The sequence below is a fragment of the Cololabis saira genome, chromosome 22 (genome assembly GCF_033807715.1).
Source record: "Cololabis saira isolate AMF1-May2022 chromosome 22, fColSai1.1, whole genome shotgun sequence".
Taxonomy (NCBI): Eukaryota; Metazoa; Chordata; class Actinopteri; order Beloniformes; family Belonidae; genus Cololabis; species Cololabis saira.
In genome coordinates, this window is record NC_084608.1 from 21,876,226 (window position 1) to 21,900,850 (window position 24,625).

The following is a 24,625-nucleotide window of genomic DNA, read 5'->3' on the forward strand; positions in this document are numbered from 1 at the left end:
ATCAATAATTTCAATTATATATTTTGACACCGGACATTCTGCATGAGGGGTATTTCTGCTGTCTGTATCACATGCATTTCACTCAACTGTGGTATTTGTTTCTTACTCTTAAAATGGCTAAATTTAATCAAATTTCAGATAAAACACATCCAGGTGTTTTTCTCACCATCCAAATACATGCTGGACAGGAGAACTGTGCAGGGCCTGGGGGCCACGTCTTCCTCCCACTCTCTCAGAAACAGTCCAGCATGACTGACCAAGCTGCTAACCAAACAGATATCTGAAAAAACAGAAAGAAAGAAAGAAAGAAAGAAAGAAAGAAAGAAAGAAAGAAAGAAAGAAAGAAAGAAAGAAAGAAAGAAAGAAAGAAAGAAAGAAAGAAAGACATGGAGTCATCACAGTGGAAGTCTGTAACGCTGAGATAAACTGCTGAAGATTTCAGTCTGTGACACTTTAAATTACAGAGAAAAAGAAGTAGTGAGAAAAAAAACAATTACTTCAGAGGCTCAACACATTTAAAGTTTTTTTTATTACTGCCAAAGCAGGAATAATGAGTTTTAATAAATCAAGCCACCGACTGGAAAATAGGAAACATAATATTCAGCTGCATATTTTGTGCATTCACTCCGTAGGAAACTGCCTCTCAGCCGGCGGGGTGATTTACTGAACGTGTTTTGAAGCGTAGGTCTGTTTCTTGAAAGGCTGCAGCATCTGAAACTGACACCATATAGCTGTTTATCAGTGGTTATATCTATGTGAAAAGATTAAAAGATTCACACATTTGCTCACATGTTCCAGCTGTAGATCACAGTTATAGTTATGGCACCGGAGAGCGGGCTCCATTAAAGAGGCAATTCCTCTCAAAGATGACGACAGCTACAAGATGCATGATTTATTCTGAGGCTTTAGAGGAAGAGACTTCTCCGTATTGAATTTCTTTTACTGCTGTGTCACACAGACAAAGTGGAAAATGGTGGACCTGCCTCCTTTTTTCTGTAATCAACAGCCAGTGTAGTCCAACTGCTGCATTTGTAATGTGGGTTGAAGTGGATAATCACATGTGCTGCACAATAAAACTGGAGAACAGGAATCTGAAAGTGGGTTCAACTTCATTAGCTTTTCCTCTCTATCTGTATTTAGGAAATACATGTAATGATGCTGCGGTGACAGATATAAATGATGGAGCAGTACAGTAGAAGACACACTTATGAGATACTGGCTGCTATCTAAAGAAACAGCCCCCAGAAGAATTTCAACCTGTTTAAATGCTGTCCGCAACGTTCGGAGGAACCAGTGAGGGATGTTTCCACTGCTGTGGAGATACTCTGTCTTTCCTCCGGGGATTTGTGGGTTGCATTACCTGAGGGGTGTTCATGCTGCAGACACACGGACATGTTGTTATTCAAGACTCAACCAAATGTATTTTTCTAACTTTCATGAATTTTTGAAATTTGTTAGTATTCAGAATTGATAAATCCACCCATAAGAATTAAATTTGAGGCCAAGGTACAAGGTTACTTCTCACAGACTTAAAAAAAAAAATGCAAAAAGACACTTAGCTCACAGTAGGGCTGTGTGATTAATTGATTTTAGATCTAAATCGGATTTATTAATCAAGATGATGTTAAAAAAAGTAAAATCGGAAAATCGATTTTCCTTTTTTGCAGCTGGCTGCATTACAGACAGAGCTCATCTAGTCATCTTTGTTTGGTCAAGAAAATTATAAATGTTGTCACTTTACTAAACTCAAGGAGGATTTACAGTATCTTTCAATTGCACTTCATTCCCAATAAGGAAATTTGCTTGCTATTTTTCTTTAAAAATAAAGATGAAATATTTGAAACAATTTATTCCATTGTCTTTTGTAGTTTCACCAAAAAAATCGAAATCGAAATCGAAAATCGGGTTTTCAGAGAAAAAAATCTGGATTTTATTTTTGTCCAAAATCGCCCAGCCCTAGCTCACAGTCAAATAAATCATCTGCAAAAAGTTACATATTAGTTACATAATTACTAGTATATATATATATATATATATATATATATATATATATATATATATATATATATATATATATATATATATATATATATATATATATACTGGTCAACTGGTTTTTGGTTTCATAACACTTCACAACATGAAGTTTTAATTGTCCTGACTTGCTTCTCCACTAGTTTGCAGTTTTACAACAGGCTTGCCAGTAAAACTGCTGCAGTGGATCAATACTACCCTCTGGTGGACTGCAGCCATCCCAGCTCTCAGCAGGAGAGGCGTTGGATATTGGGGTTTCCAGATGTTTCATCGAATCATTCAGAGGCTTGATGTGGAGAATCTACAAATATTTGGAGGGGATATGTCATTTCGACATAGTTACAGCTTAACAGATGCAGAAATAGACTGAATAATGCATCAGTGATAACGCTGCGTGGAAATAAATGAGCGGCATTATAGATTTAATTGGAATACACTAATTAAGACTGTCATGCTGTTCTGCAGGATTGTATTGCCAGTGAAAAGGGTTTCAGATTAGAGACGGTTTAATGACACCACATGTGCCGCGGTTCTTTGCATCCAGAAGGATCACTCATCATCAGATACAATCTGGGTTGTGTCTGTGCCGTGCAACAGTCTGTCCTGAGGAAGCCATAGCTGTAACAGAGAGCGCACATTGTTGTTCTGGCCGTCAATTCATGGGCGCAGAAAAATCTTTTCACACTTGCAGGAAACGCATGCGCGCAGAGGAAACCAACTGGTTTTTGTCAAATCGAGGCAGACGGATGTGATCGAGCTGAAAATCACCTGTATTCTGGCATTCATGGTGACACAGTGAGTACGCGTTCATATTTGATTGTGTTATCCCTTATTATCAAAGGAGATCTTTTATAATCAGCATCGTAATCCCGTGTTTGTGTCTCTTCGCGGAAAATAACGCGGGTAATTCAGAATCCAGTAATGCTGGGGCATCTTCATCAAGATATCCCAGCATCCATGAATATCAGGGTGGATTTTGGATCATTCGTCCGGTTGTTATCTGCAACGCAATGAGATTCGTGACCATATTTCTAGTAGAGAATAATACAGATTTTTGCTGATCTGTTTCTGTGAGCCATGGAAGAAGGAGAAATAAAAAAAAGACTATAGCAGACCAATAATTTATCAGCTTCTCCGATCAAATAATTTCATTGGGTGACTATAAATGGCTGCTTGCTTTCGAGAGAGTGCATTTTGCGTCTACCATTACGCCTGCGTGTCCTCCCGAGGATGCAAGTGATGGATGCGATGCTGCGGTCCACGCGTGACGCTGGTCGCTCATCTCTCCGAGACACTAAAGGCTGATTTATGGTTCCGCGTTACACCAACGCAGGCCGTACGGTGCGCGATCCGCGTAACCGACGCCGTCGATGTAACGCGGAACCATAAATCAGGCTTAACAGAGTAGGGCTCTGTGGTTTGCCATAGTAGGCTTTTATTAGCAGTCTTTGGGATCCAACAACCTGGTGAAACATCTCCCATTAGCCGCTTGAGCATTCAAATATGTACATTTTAGGCCAAGACACGTTTTTTGGGATGGATTAACGAAAAATAAAAAGTTAACATGGTGAAATAGTCATTCATTCCACAAGACCTGTCTTCTCCCTCTTTAATAAAGTACTTTTTTATATGTAAAACATTCACTGATTTGTCAGTCACTCAGTAATGATATATACACATTTGTATTTTTTTGCTGTATACTGTACAATGATACCTATATATATATATATATATATATATATATATATATATACACAAATATATATATATATATATATATATATATATATATATATATATATATATATATATATATATATATATATATATATACATATATACACATACACACATATATATTTGTGTGTATATATATATATATATCTATATATATATATATATATATATATATATATATATATATGATATATACACACATATATTTGTATTTTTTTGCTGTATACAATGATAATAGAGCTTCTTATTCTTATCCTATTTGTAATATATATATATATATATATATATATATATATATATATATATATATATATATATATATATATATATATATATATATATATATATATATGTATATATATGTATATATATATATATGTATATATATATATATATATGTATATATATATATATATGTATATATACACATACACACATATATATTTGTATATATATTTGTGTGTGATGCATCCTCTCAATGCAGTAATCATCTTCCAGTAAAAGCCCTCCCTTCAGCTCTCACTCTTGTGGTCCTCTCCTTTGCAGTCCATGGGCTCAGAGCGGGTGGAGATGCGCAAGAGACAGATGCAGGTTCATCAGGAAGCAGCTGTCAGTGTCCTCCAAGCGCGCCACAGAATGGGAAACACCCCCACCAACGCCTCGAACGCCTGCTGCTTCTGCTGGTGCTGCTGTTGTAGCTGTAGCTGGTAATGATACATGACTGTTTGATTCCCACACAGCAGGATTGGAGATGAGAGACATGTAGGCCAACATTTATTGGGGGGGTAGGGCCCATTAATATTACCTTGTTCACAACCGGCTGGAATAGGCCTTTGCGCAATCTGCTGTTTTCTAGCAGTCCTATAAAGAACTATATGCGGACATCTCACTGCTCGAGAATGCCTCTAATTACTGAACTAATACCCTTCTATTTTCTGTAGCTACATATAGTGGCACGTCCATCTGTTTACCTACGGTGGCTTGTCGGCCAACAGTCTCTACTGCTCCAAAGGCAGCTATATCATCTTTAGTTTACAGGGATTAGAAATATGAGAAAAGAAGGATATCTTGCTTTTCTAATAAAGACGGCTAAATAATCTTTATGTTGAACCCAGACTGCAACAGATAGATGTAGCTACTCTGAGGTGTTTGTAAGTAGCTGTTATCAGGCTATGAGAAGGGTATTTAACCGTTGTCATCCCGAGTTTTGTTCAAGCTATGGTCATGAAAAATACAGCTGGAGAGAGTTAAACAGAGATGAAGCCTGATTGACACTTTCTATGTTGAAGCTACACCCACACCCACACACACTTTTCTGTTTGTGTTGCTCTGTAACTACATCACCAAACATTAGGTGGTGTTGCAGGTGTTTTTCTGCTGCAGTGCTGAGTTTCTTTTTGTTTACCTCCTGCATGTAACTCAAAAGTGGCAAATAAGGAGCAAATAAAGCACATCTCATGTAATTTGGAGCTGATATAACAGTTACTGGTACGAACATTGCAGCAATACATCTTTCTGCCGGGCTTGAAAAGCGACAAAGACGTAGTCGGAGAAAATGCAAAGATGAAGACGGATGATGTTACCAAGCAGACCAGGGACAGTAACATTCGGAGGGTGGTGCATGTCAGGCTCAGTTTAATGCTGAAACATGAGCATGAGCGGTTTTGGGGCCCTGGTGGCCATTGGTGGTATTGTATAACATTTCTCAGCGTACTTTCTGATTGGCTTTATTTTTTTCAACTTGTAGCTTTTTTCTTTATAGTCTTCAGTTGTATTTAGTGCAAACACAACATTTTCACCAAATAATGCGCAATCAACTTTGGTTTATCATTTAAAGCTTAACTATATAAAACACAGCTTAACTAAACTAATAAATAAAGTCATATTTTGTTGGACCACTTTAAAGTTCAAGAACAGCATGCATTTGCCTTGAAACATTTTCACAAGTTCGGTAAATTATTTCCATCCAGAGTTGCGGTCATCATTTTTTCTTTTCTTTGCTTTTGTTTCTTTTCCAAAATCTTGCCTTGATGATGGGATATTTGGACTGCTGCAAAACGGTTTCTCAATCCCAAACATTTTCAATTGGGTTGAAATCTGGACCCTGTTGTGACCCATCCATGATGTCTCGCTCTTTCTGAACCAGTTCAGGCCTTATCAAGCCATGATGTTGCTGAATCTGGCCAAATGAAGCAACCCCAGACCATAATACTGCCCCTACAGGCTAGCCCTGCATCACTCCTCTTATAATCAGTCCTCTTGTTGTGATGAGCTCATTACTCTGCAATAGAGTAAATCCGGATACATCAGATCATTTTTTTTCCAATACACAAGAAATCTGTTTATGTTCCCTTGCAAACTGGACTTTTTTTCATTAACAAGTATTCAATCATTTTCTTAAGGTTAAAAACCTGTTTAGTCCAAGTCATTTTCACTGTATTTTGTGTGGAAACGCTCTTTATTGCAAATACCATTCATTTTCCTATAAAATGACACAAAATCAATCCAGATCGATCCGGATTTTCTTGCCAACTAACACGGACACTTTGTATCACTGTTTAAGCAGCTTTAGAAGTCTCCTTTGTTGTGTTGCTTGTTTGACGCAGACCCATAATTTGACCCTTCTGCAACACTAACATCTGTAACATCTCACGATATGTCTTCAAAACATGGTCGTTTAAGGAATGAGAAGCCCGTTTGCCAGCAGAAACATGTTAGTCATAGAGGCTCTCTTCCAGTGGGAGGATCTCACATGTTTGCTTAGTAAAACCCAGTTAGTAACTTTTTGTGGCCAGAGAGCACATTTTTTTAATTCTAATACGGCAACAAACAAGTATTTGTTTTGTGAAGACAAAGCGCTCTAATTTTGGTTTGATCGGAGATCTAGTAACTCTAGCATGTCGTAATCTGAGCTCTTGTGCTCTGTGTAGTGGCAGTCAGTCTGTCTGCAACAGCATGTTAGTGCATATGAGTCCCTGCAATGCAGCTTCAAGTGAACAAACACCAGATTTCCTCCGATAAAGAGATGGATGAGACCAACGTGAGGCCTATTCGGTTCATACCCTTCCACTCTGTGATAACTCTCTCTCGTGAAATCAGTCTGGTACCCCTACGGTTCACAGCGGTTCCACCGGTACAGAATGTACCGAGGGATGAGCAGGAAAGAAAGTAAAAATAGAAAATTAGAAGACTGTTTTAGACTGTTTAACTAGTTTTAAGAATTCTAGTCAAGAACAGAGGTGGACAGAGTACTCGACCCCAGTACTTGAGTAAGAGTACAAATACTACTGGTCAAAATTTACTCCGTTACAAGTAAAAGTAGCTCAGTCAAAATATTACTCGAGTAAGAGTAGAAAAGTACTTGCTTTTAAAGGTACTGAAGTATCCAAAAGTAAATGCTTTTAAATTTAATTTAAGTAAAAGTAAGAGTAAGAGTAAGAGTAAATTTCTTATTTTCCACATCAGTAAATTAGTATATTTTTTAATTTTAATTTAATTTTAATTTTACTTAATTTTTTAATTTTGTCTGTGGTTTGTCTGTGCCCTCGTTTTTTACTCGGTCGAACTCAAACATTGAGTTAAGATACGGCCAAGGATTTTGTGAAAGTCCCTGCTCCGAGTCCGGCTCATTATCAGACTCAGACGACTCAGTGGATTGTCTTTCTTCTCCTGACGCAGGCGTAGCCATTGTTGCGGTATCGTTTTGAGGAGGCTTGACGTATTTCCGCTTTACGTACATCCCAGTGGAGAGCGTGCACTGTGATAGGTGTCCTCCTTTGACAAAAACAGCTTGTGTCCAATAGGATTTTAGGGAAGAAGAAAAAAGAGCAGACCTGAAAGTAACGAGTACTTTTCAGCCTTCCTAGAAATTTACTCGAGTAAAAGTAAAAATATTTGTCTTGGAAATGTATTCACGTAAGAGTAATAAGTATCAAAGAAATCTAATACTCAAGTAAAGTACAAATCCTCTGGATATGTACTTAAGTACAGTACTCAAGTAAATTTACTCCGTTACTGTCCACCACTGGTCAAGAACATTTTAAATAAGACAGGTTGGACTAGATTTATGGAATATTAAACTTATTTCTAGACGGGCCGTTTTTGCAATGTATGTCCATCCAGTGGCGTCCAGAGATACGTTCTTCTGCTTCAGTTCGTACTGCCTCCTAGAAATCAAAGCTGAAACCAGACTATTTCTTTGCACTGGAGAGGAAAAGCATGGGGATGCCTGGCCAGGCTATTTCTTGGCTTTCAACTTAAGCCCGGTATATTTTGGACTGCTATTCTACCATTTTAGTGACACCAAGTTTATTTTTAAATTTGTAAGTCGGAAAACTGAACTGTATTTTTGATATTCTTTTGTAAGGGAAGGAGCATCGAGTTATAGCCGCCTTTCAACCATGATGGAAAGAAGCGACATGACCTAACTAGATGATGACAAATAGGTGACAATAGCTTAACATATTAGCATTTCATGAGCAGCTGATCAGTCACAGTAATTCAGTTTTTCCTTTACCTGCATCCCTTCACCCATTCATCCACACCACAGCCCAGAACGAGTGAACCTCAGGGAACTCTGGTTGGACAGAACCCCCAGGGGTTTACCTGTTTTGAAATGACTTGGGCCTCCTTTGAGGACAGCCAATCCGTAGCGCTCAGAACGTGGCTGTTTTAATTCACCCTTCTGGGGAAGGGTAGTAAGTTTTATATCTCTACATGAATTCCTTTTAATTATTACATGGCTTTAACAGCCACAATCCCAAATGGGTTGGCTCACGGTGGACTCTCACCTGAACCAATTAGTCAACAGCCAGCTGCTCCTTCAAGTGCTGGTAACATTTTAATTACACACAGTTGGGACCCCCAGGAAGAAAAACGCAATAGACGCACTTCATAATTCATACTGGTTTCCCCAGCGGATCGACCTGGATCTGCCGTAGCTGCTCTGCCACTTCAAATGAGGAATAAACATTTACAGTGTACTATGCCCCTGCCGCACTGCAATGAAGGAAATCAATATATTAAGATTTATAGTGAGACTGTAGTTAATATCAAATATTACATAAATTCTCTGCTGCAGCGGTTTGTTGTAGCCAGGTCAAAAGAAAAAAGCTTTTCTGAGTTTGACGTGAGACTTGACTGACCTGTAGAGAATCCTGAGCTCTTTCAGCAGCTTGTGAAAGTGAATCTATGAATCTAATGAACTAAAAAAATGTTTTAAAGATATAATTTGTTATTTTGTCAGCTTGTTACAACCAAAAACGTAATAACGGCCAATAACATAATAACTGCCAATAATGTAATAATTTTGGCCATTTCAAATGTAATAAAGCCAATAGTGTAATAATGTGCCAATAATGTAATAAAACTTTTGAGCCAATAACGTAATAACTTTTTGCCGATAATGTAATAAGGCATTACATTATTGGCTGGTTATTACGTTATTGGCCTGGTATTAAAAAAAAACCTTTCATAATGTAATGCCTTATTACATTATCGGCAAAAAGTTATTACGTTATTGACTCAAAAGTTTTATTACATTATTGGCACATTATTACACTATTGGCTTTATTACATTTGAAATGGCCAAAATTATTACATTATTGGCAGTTATTACGTTATTGGCCGTTATTACGTTTTTGGTTGTAACACAGCTGTTTAAGCTGGAAAAGTTGCAATTAAAAGACAATTTTAATTGCATATGATGGTAAGTCATTTTTAATCATGCTCAATATTTTTTTTTCCTTCTAGTTTGACTGTTAGGGGTGAAGATGAAACCATTCAGAGATCTACATTTGAGCACAGGACCGAAGGAAACATTAATTGTGAAGAAAGGTAAAATGACACCTCCGAGAACCAAGTTCAGCATTGCAGATGTTCAAAAATCATTGTGACAAATGAAATCATTTTACTTGTGTGGAAATGAGATGAGCGTCCTTTTATTTTTTTCAGCCCAAAGCCCACTATGGAAGACGCTTGCTCGTGGGCGGTGTCATTCGAGAAGGTGATGAAAAGTGCAGCCGGACGGAGCTGCTTCAGGCAGTTCCTGAGGACAGAGTTCAGCGAGGAGAACATGATGTTCTGGCTCGCCTGCGAGGACCTCAAAAAGGAGACTAACAAGACAGTGGTGGAGGAGAAAGTCCGTCAAATATACGAGGACTTCATCTCCATCCTCTCTCCTAAAGAGGTGAGACACCGACGATAGGTTTTTAGTCTAATTGCATGCATGATGTGACTAAATTTAGAGCCAAATTCATTAGTACAATTAGTCAGATGACATCATTTATCACTGAATGTATTTATTTAATTAGTCCTGATTTGAAACTCTATAAACGGCTGCTTCTCTGTGTTTCATGTTAATATGAAAAGTATATTTTTAGGAGTTCTAGTTCTTCACAGACACATTCGAGAGCTGGATCTCTCTGTTAAGCCACGTGTTAGGTTCTGACTCCTTTCTCCATCCCTCCATCCTTCTCCAGGTCAGTTTGGATTCACGTGTTCGAGAAGTAATAAACCGCAACATGCTGGAGCCGACGTCCCAGACGTTCGACGACGCCCAGCAGCAGATCTACACGCTGATGCAGAGAGACTCCTACCCTCGCTTCATAAACTCGTCCCTGTATGCGGATCTGCTCAAGTGCTTGGAGGAGCCCCCTCCCGAGCCTTAGACTCTCCACTGCCACTCCATTAGCTTTCCGGCGCATGCATCCCACACAGAGAAGTCTTATGTTTATATAGGAGTCCTGCTATTTAGAGAAAGACAGACAGGAAAATGAACACCACTGAAGACCAGTTCGTACCCGGCTGTAACCGCTGTTTATTTACCCACGATTAGCTTACCCTCAGAGCAAACAAGAACAAATGTTAGGTTCGGCATCAGTTACTGTATTTGTTCGAAAAAAAGAAAAGAAAAAAAAACATATCTATATTTTTATATATATACATATATATATATTCCCTAGCGCTTGACATTGCACTTTTCTACCTTGTTTAATGAAGGAAAGCATGCATCTGTGGAGCACTGCATTTGTATTTAGGTATATTGTGAGCCTTAATGCATATCCAGTTCTTGTAGAAAAACTAGTAGATTTTACTTAACTGTAATTTAAGAAGAAGGAAAGTGCCTTGGAATAACATCTTGTACACAAGCACCTTTGGTCTACTGCGGACGGTGCAACGATGACTTCACATGTTGGTGCTTTCAGCTCTTCTCAAAGATAAAAAGTTTGTACAAGTTGATGAGCTGATACCTGGAAATCAATCTTGTTTCTGTGTTTCAATACTGTGATATTAGTCATATATTTAAATTGATCAAAACAGGGATGAATACACTGAATACATGAACATGACCACTGATATTTGTGTATTTAAAGAGAAAGTTGTGTAAAATAGATATTTGAATTCTCACAAATTAAATGAAAGCACAATCACGTTGTTTTTGCTGTCATTTGTCATGAATAGTCAAAGCTTTCTTATAAAGCTGCCTAAGTGTTGTTTGTTTGGGTTTTTTTTGCACTTATTTCATGTTGGAATATCTATTAAGAAATATCTTACACATTGTTGCGACAAAAAAAAGGACGAAAAGTCAGTTTTCTGAGTAAGTTGTTAAAAATACCCACGGTATTACAAAAGTTCACACCTTAAAGTTGTCTTTGAAAACTACATTTATATTAATTTGAAACAGAACAAAAATGTATCAATTTAAGAGGCTGGAGGTAATAGAAATGCTATTAATTGGCTTGATAAAATACCTTAGTTAAACACCTTAACTCATCAATAAATAAACATCCTTGAGCACTGATACAGGAAATAAGCCTTAACAAAAAAAAGAAACACTTAACAGGCCATTTGATGTGAGACAAGTATTAAACCATAAAGTATAGCCCTAGTTTTTAAATTACATTTCTTGGAGGAAATGGCTCGTCTCACTGGTGAGTGGCTTAACAATCAAGCAACTACTGTTACTCTGCTGTAACACTGAGGGTGTGCATGGCTCCAGGTCAGGGTGCAGTATTGTTCACTCGTGCCTCTCCCAGGCTAATAGCCCCGTCTTATCTCAAGCTACGGAGTAGCAGCGTGGATTTGTTGTCAAGTAAGTCAGTTCCAACCTCAGGTCCACCTACTTTCACTGGAATCAAGCCCAAAAGGACTTTAGCAGCAGTGAGCAGGTGAGCTGTCACTCTGACGTTTACACCTCAGTAATGGCAGGAAGTTGCTTCTCTATGAATCGCTTTATATCCACCATTTCCTAAATGGGAAAAAAATAAAATGAATCATAACTCAGACGGAGTGAAAACCTGACACTCAGAGTAAAGTACGAGCGTCTGCACACTGACCTCTGGACAGGCACTATGAGGTAGACCTCGATATGTCTTGAAGGTGATGTTGGCAGGATTGATTAAGGTTTTCATCTTCTCTGCCGTCTGGCTGCCAAATAATAACGGGACCAGGGGGTCGGCATCGCCGTGACACTGCAGCACGTGCATGTCCTTGTTAGCACCGTTGACAGCCGCCTGAGAATAGAAGATGTTTGGATTATTGTTATGATGAGATTATGACAGATTACGAGCCGACTATGGATATTGAAAACCCCTGCGGTGTAAATCCAAAGGGACAGTCGGCAAACACGAGTTCAAGATAAAAATGTTTGATTTGTAGATAATAGTTTATCTTATTTTTAAGGATGATTCCGCTGACAGCATAAAATCAGAAATTGAAATCAAGTTTCAAGTGAATATTTCTTTCAAATGTATCACTCATAAAATACCATGTAAGAAAAATTAGAAGTACAAAAGTGCAGTGTAGACTAGTTTAGTTTACTTTTTCCTTTTTTTTTTTTTTAAACCAACCTGAGGGAAAGATTTGCGAAGGGGAAGCCAGCAGCTTAGAGCAACCACGCCGGCAAGCTTCTGCTGAGTAGTTAGGGCCGTGTAAAGAGACAGCGCTCCACCCTGGACAAAGAAGCCACAAGTCCTGCTCACATAGGGTCTATGCCATTTAGGAACAATGACAACAATCGAGAACGCTCCATCATGTCAATAGACAAGGATCATTTAAAGTCTCCCAGCCACAGCCAAACTTATATAGTTTTGAGTTTCAATTCTGCATATAACATCTCATCTGCGAATAAAACCACACTTGCCTGTGAAAATCCACCCAGCATGATCCTGTGTGATGGTATCCCATTCTTCACTTCTTGATCGATCAGGGCTTTAACTGCAGCAAGCAACAATCTAAGTAAAACTTTCTGCAGACAAATTTGACTGAAAGATGCATGTGCATTGTTTATTTTTTGTATTATTATTTTTTTTAATGGACTTACGATTCTCTGATGCTCTCTTGATACCAGACTCGTCTTCATCTGAATCTGGGCTCAGTCCATAGATATCAAACCTGTAAATGATAAAACAGACGTGAGGATCAATATGTGCAGAAAATGACAACCACTCAGTGAAATAAAGTATGTCCCACAAACTGTGATGCTCACCAGGAAGGCATGGACATCCTCATGTTTAAAGAAACTGGCATGGTAGGGCTGGAAGCGATAGAAATACATCAGTTTGATCTAACTGAATAAAACATGAATGCTGTAGTGAGACAACAGTCTAAGACAGTAATGCACCATTTAATGAGATTTGCAGTGGAAATGTAAGATGTAATAAGCTGAAATAAGCTGTTTACAGACTTTTGCAAGCTGCCCCTGGACTCCTTTTCCTTATGTAACGTTTGAACGGCTGCAAATACTTACGCATGTGGACATATATACTTCACATGTGGTATTCTGATGCCTGCAAAGCCCTCTGCCCAGCCATGCCTATCACATTTGACACAAGACAGTTTTTGACACATTAATATCCAGAACTTTGACTCTACTGGAAGAGAAAAACAACCACATAAGAAACAAATGTGTGTTTTACACCGCGGTTGAATTGGTTTGATATTGGATATTATGAATTCAACACCCATAAAACTTGTGATACATACCACTGATTTTGGTCAAACCACTTGTGATGTGTTCATGGTCATCTAGACTATATATCACAAAACAGTAATTATTAATAAATCATATATATGGGCTGATTTAAAAATCATATATATGGGCTGATTTAATGTGGTTTAATGAATTCAACACCCATAAAACTTGTGATACATACCACTGATGTTGGTCATATTGCTTGTGATGTGTTCATGGTCATCTAGACTATATATCACAAGAGAGTAATTATTATAAAATCATATTATGGGCTGATTTAATGAGGTTTAATGAATTCAACACCCAACACCCAACACCCAACACCAAACAATTGTTTGAAAACAATCGGTGTTATGTATCACAAGTTTTATGGGTGTTGAATTCATAAAACCACATTAAATCAGCCCATATACCGTATTTTCTGGACTATAAGCCGCACCTGCTCTATTTTAAAAAAAATAATGAAAAAAAGATATACAAGCCGCACCTGCATACAAGCCGCATCCGCTCTATTTAAAAAAAAAAGATATGCAAGCCGCAGATATTTATGTTGTTAGATTAGATATTTACTACATTTATAGAAGGATTTTGAACTGTAAATGATGTACATGTTTGTACCTAAATAGATCCTTTCTTTTAACACGGCAGCAACTTTGCTGATTAAAACGGGACAGAACCAAGAGAAAATAACCGCTATTTATTTATCTATTTATCTGTTTGAAATCTGCTTCTACCTAATTCTATCTGCTAAAGAAGAAGTGGCGTATTCTTCTTTGCATTTATTTTGTCTTAGTTTTGATTCTAATTCCGGTTAGAGCACCCCGAGCGGTGGAAGAAAAATCCAGAGAATAGCCGCACCTTTGTATAAACCGCATGGTTCAAAACCTATGAAAAAAGTAGCGGCTTATAGTCCAGAAAATACGGTATATGATTTTTTAATAATTACTGTTTTGTGATATATAGTCTAGATGATCATGAACACATCCCAAGTGGTTTGACCAAAATCAATGGTATGTATCGCAAGTTTTATGGGTGTTGAATTCATAAAACCACATTAAATCAGCCCATAATTTCATAAAACCACATTAAATCAGCCCATAATATGATTTTATAATAATTACTCTCTTGTGATAATAGTCTAGATGACCATGAACACATCACAAGCAATATGACCAAAATCAGTAGTATGTATCACAAGTTAAATGGATGTCTTTGAATATCCAATATCCAATATCCAATATCAAACCAATTCAACCGCGGTGTGTGTTTTACTTACCCAGTGTCACCAAGGCCGTGCAGGAATATGACCTACAAAAACAACACAGACATGTAGAGGCTGACAGATGTCGGAATGTGTCATCTTTTTCAACTGTCTAGATATCAGCAGCCTTGTTTAGGTTTGGGCTTATCTGTTATGATATGCCAGTGCTGTAGATTGCTGTGTTAACTCACCGCCGCGGTGGCTTTGCGGGCAGCAGGCACGATGGCAGGTAAGGGAGCTGACATGTTGTTGCCGCACATACAGCGCTCAGGTGGCTCAATCAGCAGCTTCTCCCGGCGGAACGGACAACCAGCTGCACAAATAACTTCAAGGGAAGTGAAGTAAAGTTATCACCTCCTTTTGATACCTCTGATGGACTTATTTGTAGAAAATTGGACTCCGTGACGATTAAACACACGATACCGGCTCACCGTAAAGCCTGAATTATGGTTCCGCGTTAAATCGACGCAGAGTCTACGCCGTAGGATACGGCGTATCGCTGCGTTCCATTTGTCCTCGGAAGTCGGAATTTCCGAGTTCCGAGTCGGAATTTTCATCTGGAACGCCCCTCAAAGTGGGAATTCCTATTCGGAAAGTTGGAGAATCTTCACCACCCCCGAGTTAACATTCCAAGATGGCTGCCCCGGCTGTAAACAGTAAGTAAAAGAGAGCTCTGTAATAATTCGTAGCACTTACACTAAATCACGACACTAAATCAGTCGTATACAAGTATTGTTCGGCATATATATATGCTGCTATAGTGTAATTTACATTTTTCATGTGGTATATTCGCAGAGGTGGCAAATCCGGCTTCAGAAAGTAAAAGTCCTACCATGTATTTGTTCTGTCCATTCACTCAACCAGCTGATTCTAATCAGCACAGCTCTTCAGCCAGGTAGATGAGCTAATTAGTGAACTCACCTGGTTTTAGTGAATGGACAGAACAAATATATGGCAGGACTTTTACTTTCTGAAGCCGGATTTGCCACCTCTGTATATTCGAACTACAAACTTGTTTTCCGACTTTGTAACTGGAACGCTGATAACTCGGCTGTGACGCTATTCCGAGTTCCGTCTTCCGAGGTAAATGGAACGCAGCATATGTACGCGTACCCTACGGCGTAGGCTCTGCGTGGGTGTAACGCGGAACCATAAATCAGCCTTAACGGTTAGCGAGCAGATCGCTTAGTCCCGCCTTCTGAGCACGTCGGGGATTCTGATTGGCTTAGCCCTACAGATGCTGTTCTCCTATTGGTTCCCTGAAATGTCAAGTTGATCTGTATAAATCTCCGACAGCACACGCCCACGAAACTCAACAAACTGACGCCGTAAAAGACACACAATCTTTTGATGCCGGTACATCATATTTGATAAATTAATTTCCAATGAATAAATAAAAAAATAAAATCAGACTTTATTTATATAGCACTTTTCATACAACAAAACAAAGTGCTACATTTAATTGTAATAAATATAATAGATAAACAGAATTGACCAATTTATACATATGGATTCGAAAATATCATTTATAAAACTGTTAAGGATAAAATTGGGCTGTTTTTAATTTACATTATGTAATGAACACTTCAAATAATCAATAATAGATGCTGGTGTTTGTGATTGTCAAAGATAGTCGGTTTATATTTCTATCTGTTGATATATCTGTTTAAACAAATACTATATTGAAATTATATGTTGTGGCCATATGGTGTAAATCTTCCATAATACATTCAGTAGTTATATTATAATACATTTAAATTCAGACATTCTAAAATGGTAATTTTAGACTATAAAAAAAAGAATATAGTAAGATTATGTCAGAAAAAAGCCAGTCCTTTTGAATTATGAGTATTACAGATTTTTATATTATAGATGTGTTTTTATTGATTACTTTTATATTATTTATTATAGATTTTTATTTTTTATGATTGTTATAGATATGTAAATGTTTTTCTATTTGCCTTCACTGAAAGAAAAAAAAACACATTTAGCAAATTGTGTTTTTTAGTATTTTGGACGGTGATAGTTTTAATTTGAAAAGTCCTGAATCACCGACGATAACACTTCCGCTGTTCACACGTCACGTGACCTACATGTCCTTGATTTGCTAACTTGGACATGTGAGCAGCCGAAACATGTCTTTCCCTAAAAAACCAGGCGCTAAGGCGTTAGATGTTTTACAGACTCTGCCGCGAATAACTTTAGCAAACTTGCGACCTGAACCCGGAGCGAGGACGGCGGTAAATGTCAACACTATACCTTTATTGTAGCTTACTTAGCCAGGTGGCTAATGTAAGGAATGAGAGACTTTCACAACAGACACTCATATGAGTTTGTAATGTGTTGCAGGAGAAGAAGAGGGGCAGAGGACAGCATGGTGGCAACAAAAGCGGCCGAGGTCACAAAGGAGAGCGACAGAGAGGGACCCGACCCCGGCTCGGGTTTGAGGGGGGACAGACCCCTTTTTATCTGGTTATCCCTAAATATGGCTTCAACGAAGGACACAGGTACAGTCACCAGCTGATATTAACCCTTGTGCATCCCTCTAAGTACTGCCCCCTAATAGTCCAGGGACCAGAGCCCAAAATTTCACTTGTCACCACCACTCAGGGCCGGTTCTAGAAAATGATGACTAGGGGTGCTTTTCAGATCAGAGGGGGTGCACATGCCTGGCACGTTATTTAACACTAAATTATGCATTTTCCCATGATTTAAAGCGGAATAATAATAGCAAAACAACAATATTTGAAGTGTATTTCAAGTGCATTTTTGCAGCAATATCGCTGCAGAACAAAGAAAATGCTACATTTAGTCTGGACTACCTCACCCATCAGACAATCTAGCAACAGAAAATAAAACATAGCAACAAAAATAAATATAACCATAAATATACAGGACTGTCTCAGAAAATTAGAATATTGTGATAAAGTCCTTTATTTTCTGTAATGCAAAAATGTCATACATTCTGGGTTCATTACAAATCAACTGAAATATTGCAAGCCTTTTATTTTTGTAATATTGCTGATCATGGTTTACAGCTTAAGAAAACTCAAATATCCTATCTCAAAAAAATTAGAATATTCTGGGAATCTTAATCTTAAACTGTAAGCCATAATCAGCAATATTAAAATAATAAAAGGCTTGCAATATTTCAGTTGATTTGTAATGAATCCAGAATGTATGACTTTTTTTTATTGCATTACAGAAAAATAAAGGGCTTCATCACAATATTCAAATTTTCTGAGACAGTCCTGTAAACTTGCTTGCGTTGTTGTGCTTGAACCCCTTCCGAATATCCATCGTTACTTTGTGTTAACGGAGCAGCAGAGAGCAGCGTCTTGCTGGTGCAGGAAACTGCTGGACGCAGATGAGTGACGGACACTGGCTGATTTATGGTTCCGCGTGGCACCAACGCAGAGCTTACGGCGTAGGATACGCGGTGACGCAAACGTACGGTGCGCGTCGCCGCGTATCCTACGCCGTAGGCTACGCCGTCGATTTAACGCGGAACCATAAATCAGGCAGTTTTCTTTTCGTCTTTTCAACTGAGCATGCAAACACATAAACTGAGGGTGCAATGCATGCTTTTGCACCCTCGTAGACCCGGGCCTGGCACCACTCAAGGTGACAAAACTTGCTTATCATTTTTGAACATATGCATGTCTGTAGATGATATTTTGGTATGATAACCCTTCCTGAGTGGCAGCTGTTATCATAGTTAATCAGCTCATGAAGTTACCCACCCCCTTCAGAAAATTACATTTTAGATGCTGGTGCATATCCTGGTTTAGACTCATGTACAGGATATCTGTCAATGTTACACAATATAGTGTTTGGTATCATTTTAAAGGAGACCTTTTAAGCATTCATTCAAGCTAAGATGTGAATCTTTCTGACCAACATAGAGGTCACTGCAGCTCTTTAAACTATAAACAACACACATTTTTTACACAATTTTCGCCTAAATGATATACTATCTTTTAGCCATGTGTCAACTAGGAACAACAGAGACACAAAATACAAAAACTGGAATACTCACAGGACAATAAGGATTGAGGAAATGTATAATATACCCCTACTATATTGTTGTTACCGGTCATTGTGAGCTCCTATGAAACTATAACAGCCACTAGGTTAATGTTACAAACTGGTCTTTATCATGCAAATACACAACATAAAGGACATAACAATGAGATAAGGAACCAGCTTAGTTTTATAAACAACATTAGAACACAAAATACAAAAAGAAAAAAATACAAAAACGTGAATACTCACAGGACCATAAGGATTCAGGAAATGTATAATACACCCAATTTAGAATCATCAATTAACCTGAAGGGGGTGGGTAACTTCATGAGCTGATAACTATGATACAGCTGCCACTCAGGAAGGGTTATCATACCAAAATATCTATAGACATGGATCTTTTCAAAAATCATAAGTAACTTTGGTCACCTTGAGTGGTACTGATATCTGGTCTGGCCCATGGACTATAAGGACCATCCAGTACTTGTGCAAAAAAACTGCTATAAAAATCATCATACATCAATATTATTTTTCTGCAGGATTTTATTTCCATAAATGTCAGTATAAAGATGTGATTCCACTTGTTTTGTTAAAAACATAATATGGAATATATGGCAAATAATACATGGTGGAGGAATGTGGAATTGTTTTTGACGGTCTTGGATACGTCAAGGTTTAGTAATAACACTGATTTCCTTGTGTTAGTGGTTTCTGTGCAGTAGTTTTGGTACATATTTGGATTGAGGGTCAACAAAGCGTGCAACATTTCAAATCTGGCTGTACATGAAAAAATACTAGTGCAATGAAATCAATGTGGCTGCTCTTTTTTGACACATCTAAGAAAGAAAGTCCTAAAAATGATTGGACATTTGGTATGTTGCAGCATAGGCAAGGCAAGTTTATTTGTATAGCACAATTCAACACAAGGTAATTCCAAGTGCTTTACATCAACATTTAAAGCAGCAAGACACAATTAAACACTAAATAACAAATAAAATGATAAGAAAATAGGTAAAATAATAAAAAGCACAAGTTGTTAAAAAGTAAGGTCAGTAGAATACAGCAGGTAAGTATTTAATTTAAGAGTACGCTTGAGTAAACAGTAATGTTTTTAGGCCTGATTTAAAGGAGCTGACAGTTGGAGCAGACCTCAGGTCTACAGGAAGTTTGTTCCACCGGTGAGGAGCAGAATAACTGAACGCTGCCTCACCTTGCTTGGTTCTGGTTCTTGGGACACACAACAAACCAGATCCAGATGAAGCTCAGGGGTCTGGGAGCTTCATAGGAACTAACAGATCCAGCCTGTACTTTGGTCCAAGACATAAGTGAGGTGGTTTAAGAGACTGACGCAGGAAAAATATTGATGATGATGTTATAGGAGGGTTTTTTTTTTAATATAGTACAATTTTGGCTTAAGGGTTCCCCAGGGAGTGCAAAAGGTGTTGTTAGTATATAATAGACCTGTAAGAGTAACTGACATTAGATCATTAGTGATTTCTTACTTGTGTTTTTCTCTGAGATGTAAGTCACCTTGGATAAAAGTGTCTGCTAAATGACAGTAGTAGTAGTAGATTAAGGCATGTCAAAAAAGAAACATTCAGTCCAAAATGCAGGGCTTACGCTGTAACACAGCTACAACGATCAGCAAATCCTAAAAGAAAAGTAAGACAAATGGCCTGAAGTACCCGTAGCACTAAAATCATGACTTGGTTAACTGTTTATTTTTCTTGGTGGTGCATTATTGTAAAAGTAAGTTATGAAATATCAAAGTAACAAAATTTGCGAAACGTCCCAGCACCCGTAAAAATGTGTCAATATAATTTAACTTGCATGTGTGGTATTCCTCCTCAGTCGGCGTCCACAGTACCCGCCTCTGACCCTGAAGCGACTGCAGTACTTGATCGATTTGGGGCGAGTTGATCCAACCCAGCCCATTGATCTGACCCAGCTGGTCAATGCCAGAGGAGTGACTGTACAGCCCTTCAAGAGGGACTATGGAATCCAACTTGTTGATGAGGTAATCACTGCCTGTCATTATTATTTTGCGAGTGATATTATGGATTTACAACTTTCACAATTATGATGTTGGAAGGAAGATGCTTTTTTAAAATGTTTTATTCACACACCTTTTTTTCTTTTTATTGATAAACATTTGTTTTCTAATAACACTTCAAAACTTGCATTATACCTTCTGTCAACCTTTGTCAGCTAACATCTGCCTTCCTTTATCCCTGCTCTCTCTACTTTATTGCAAAACAATTTATATATATATATATATATATATATATATATATATATATATTATATTCACACAGACACACACACACACATAAACAATATTTCCACACTGTCAATTTGCTTCTGTGTTTTATATATATTTATTTACACATATCTGTTTTATGTTTTATTCTGTTTATTTTTATGAGATGGTTGAGATAGTTTTGCAGTCTGTTCAAAATAAATGAAAAAAGTTAGTCTGAAATGCATGCACGTTCTGTTTTTTAATATGCATGCAAACACGAAAACTAAAAACTGCTTTTAAAAGATAGGGAGAGTTGAATTTGTATCTTAAAATGTTTAAAAAGCATGTTGAAATTCAAATGCATCAAGATAAAAAGAAAGGGTCATTTTTAATTAAAATAATGTTCCCAGCTGAATTCAGACATAAATGATTTGTGGGATCCAGGCATGAGCACTGAAGATGCTGCAGACGATGGCTGAATGCAGATATCAGTCATTTCTTTCTGTTCTGTCTTCTATCACTGCGCTGAAGTGGATTAGAAAAATGATTTTTAAGAAAACAATCTCATACATTTATTTTCCACTTATCTAGCAAGAGAGTTACATCTTAGTCTTTGTTTCTCTGCGTGGCTGCAAGGAAAAGATTACACTGACAAGAAATAAACATCAGCTGCAAGGCTAGTAGTGAGTTATTGGAGGGGAGGATGGCTTCATTGTGGGAGACAGTGGATGAATGTTGAGTTAATAAACTCCTGGATCGGTTCCCACCAGCAGGTGGCGCCACATGACAGTGTTGTCCCTGATTGATGCAGATCAAGATGTTGTGTTTGGCTCCTGTTTTTCAACTGATCCTGACAGAAGGTTGAATGTTTGTTCTTTCAGGGTGCTGACATTTTTGCTGCCAAAGTCAACATTGAGGTTCAGAGAGCATCCGAAGGAGCAATAGCTGCTATTGAACGGAACGGTGGCGTCATCACCACCAGCTTCTACGACCCTTTAAGTCTTGGTAACTAACAAACAGCCATTCTCAGCACTGGAAAGTCATTGGGTTTGTTTGGGGGATAAAAGGCTTGAAAAAAATATTTTCTCACATTGACAGGAATCCTCATCAAGCCTGTCCCGTTCTTCATGCGCGGGCAGCCGATCCCGAAGCGCATGCTGCCCGGGGAGGATATGGTCCCCTATTACACAGCTGCTGAAAACCGGGGTTACTTAGCAGATCCGGAAAAAGTCCAGCAGGCCCGGCTCACCCTGGCACAGAAGTATGGATATGTGCTGCCAGATATTTCAGTGGATGAACTGTATCAAATGCTTGCCACGAGGAAGGATGTTCGACAGATCTTCTTTGGCCTCTCTCCAGGCTGGGTCGTTAACATGCCAGAGAAGAAGATTCTCAAACCAACCGATGACAAACTGCTGAAATATTACAGTTCCTAGATGTGAGGAGAAAAACACCTCCTGATTAAAAACAGGAAAATACTGTGCTTTGATTGGTGAAAACTGTATTTTATAATGGTGGAAGAAAAATCTGTGTGTGTTGTCATTAAACGTTACCTCAAGAATGGGCTCGTTCAGTTTCACTGTAGCTCTATAGGTTTCATTGGTGTGATTTATGGCCAACATCATGCCACACTCACAAGTGCTTCTGAGTGGCTGACGTTGAGCGTTGCTGACCCGTGCTGGATGATGGAAGGAACGTGAACTGTAACAGGTGAGGAGGAAATAAGGAAAATAAGATAACTCAAAGAATGAAAACAGGAAACAGATGCCTGGTGATGTGTGTTACTTGTGAAATGGGTTGCATAGGCCCTAGAAGGGGACTCTGAAATTAGTCATAGGCAGCTGTATCCTGGTGTGGACGTTCAAAAGATCCAACACCCCCCCCTTTCAGTCCCTGCAAGAACACAATCAAAGGCGAGCACTAGCGTACGAATGCCCGGCTATGCTTTATGGATGCAGAAAGATGGGTTTACGTTTAATGAAATAACAGCATTTGCACTCTTCTTGATGTCTACTGTCGACATTTGTCGGCCAGACTTCTAATGCTCAGTCTTAAAAAAAAATGTTTTTTCCCTTTTGCAATTTGGTGGCCAACATTACAACTGGATAATAGCTCTTAAATATATTAAGCCTTCATCACACCCACGTTATTTTATTTTCAAGCCAAAATGGCATGCTCACTAAACATTAACTTGTATTTCAAGCAGATTAGGTCTGAAGAGATGCTGCATTCAAACTTATCCTGGTGTAAAAACACATAAATCAAAGGGCGTTTGTGTGAGGATGAAACGCCAAGCAGTTCCATAAAATCTCTTACATGAAAGACAAATAAAAATAAGTGATGCCATAAACTGTGAGTCAAACATCATTTAACCTGATTTCGCTTTTATTGATAATAACCCTAGCTCTGCTAAATATGTAAAACTATCCACTCTCTGTTTTCACTTTGATGATTTTCCTTGTGGTTCCCTGAGTGTTTTCCTTAATCTCAAGTATCCAATAAGCTTCACAAGTAGTGGATACATACACGGCCGGCCCTGCCAGGAAAGCCAGCCCAAATCCTTACAGCATAATACTTTAAATAAATCACGCCACAGGAAAGAAACAGCACAATCATTGTTTATGGCAGAACTACAGCGCTTATCTTCAAAGCAGCAGATCCTTTTGAATTTGTATCAGGTCTCAGACGAGCAGCAGCAGAGAGGAGAAGGAGTGACCGAGGCACAAACACCAACCCTGTGAATGTGTGGCCGCTAAGGGTTTGCATGAAAACAGACAAGAAAATGGAAACTATTAATTTGCTCTGGCTCAAGAGATTTTGTCTGTGGTTCCAAATAATCTAATGTCTGAGTCTAACCAGTTCACACATTTTAATTAAACAGTCAGACATTGCTGCAGAAGCTGATCAGGGCAGATTGGTGACCCGAACGAGCCGTTTAAGACAGACGCAGGTATCACTGTGTCTCACAAGTATCAGTCAAGTTCCAGTTAATAATTAGGGCTAATTACAACTAAATGCCTCTTTCTCTTCTGTCTGTAGAGCGCAGAGGTGTGGCAGAAGTCTGGGATCAAACCTAAATCATGAGGAAGCTGAAGACAGCATGGATGTTATAGACGGTCTGCTGTGGCAGGACTAACAAGACTCAACTGTGTGGACAATAAAAGACTTCTCCACTTCTGCAGATAAGGGTCTTATCAGAGCGGAATACAATTCCTAATTTACAAAGAATAGTGCTGTTTTTGCAGCATGAGTGGAGCATCATTAAGCAGTCTCTGACTGAGCAAACTTGCATGGTAGACGAATGAAATAAAATTAGAAAAAGAAACTCTGATAACAGTACGAGGGGGGAAAG

At 38.4% G+C, this 24,625-nt stretch overlaps 3 protein-coding genes across 3 annotated transcripts; 2 read left to right on the top strand and 1 right to left on the bottom strand.

Moving 5' to 3' along the window:
* The first annotated feature begins 2,693 nt into the window (after window positions 1–2,693).
* Window positions 2,694–11,187, top strand: LOC133423202 (regulator of G-protein signaling 20). The gene is given in 6 exon segments (XM_061713359.1): window positions 2,694–2,711; window positions 2,714–2,821; window positions 4,318–4,478; window positions 9,523–9,606; window positions 9,724–9,958; window positions 10,251–11,187. Coding segments are annotated over 6 exon segments (795 nt in total). The 3' UTR covers window positions 10,440–11,187.
* Window positions 10,565–15,436, bottom strand: LOC133423201 (acyl-protein thioesterase 1-like). The gene is made up of 9 exons (XM_061713358.1): window positions 15,197–15,436; window positions 15,021–15,052; window positions 13,520–13,585; window positions 13,259–13,306; window positions 13,094–13,164; window positions 12,914–12,987; window positions 12,621–12,722; window positions 12,108–12,284; window positions 10,565–12,019 (listed from the first exon to the last, which is right to left on the bottom strand). The coding sequence occupies exons 1-9, from the start codon at window positions 15,263–15,265 to the stop codon at window positions 11,960–11,962; spliced, it is 699 nt and encodes a 232-aa protein (XP_061569342.1). The 5' UTR covers window positions 15,266–15,436; the 3' UTR covers window positions 10,565–11,959.
* Window positions 15,437–17,081: 1,645 nt separating this feature from the next.
* Window positions 17,082–22,847, top strand: mrpl15 (mitochondrial ribosomal protein L15). The gene is made up of 5 exons (XM_061713170.1): window positions 17,082–17,245; window positions 17,355–17,512; window positions 20,883–21,048; window positions 22,155–22,278; window positions 22,372–22,847. The coding sequence occupies exons 1-5, from the start codon at window positions 17,141–17,143 to the stop codon at window positions 22,707–22,709; spliced, it is 891 nt and encodes a 296-aa protein (XP_061569154.1). The 5' UTR covers window positions 17,082–17,140; the 3' UTR covers window positions 22,710–22,847.
* Window positions 22,848–24,625: the final 1,778 nt, after the last annotated feature.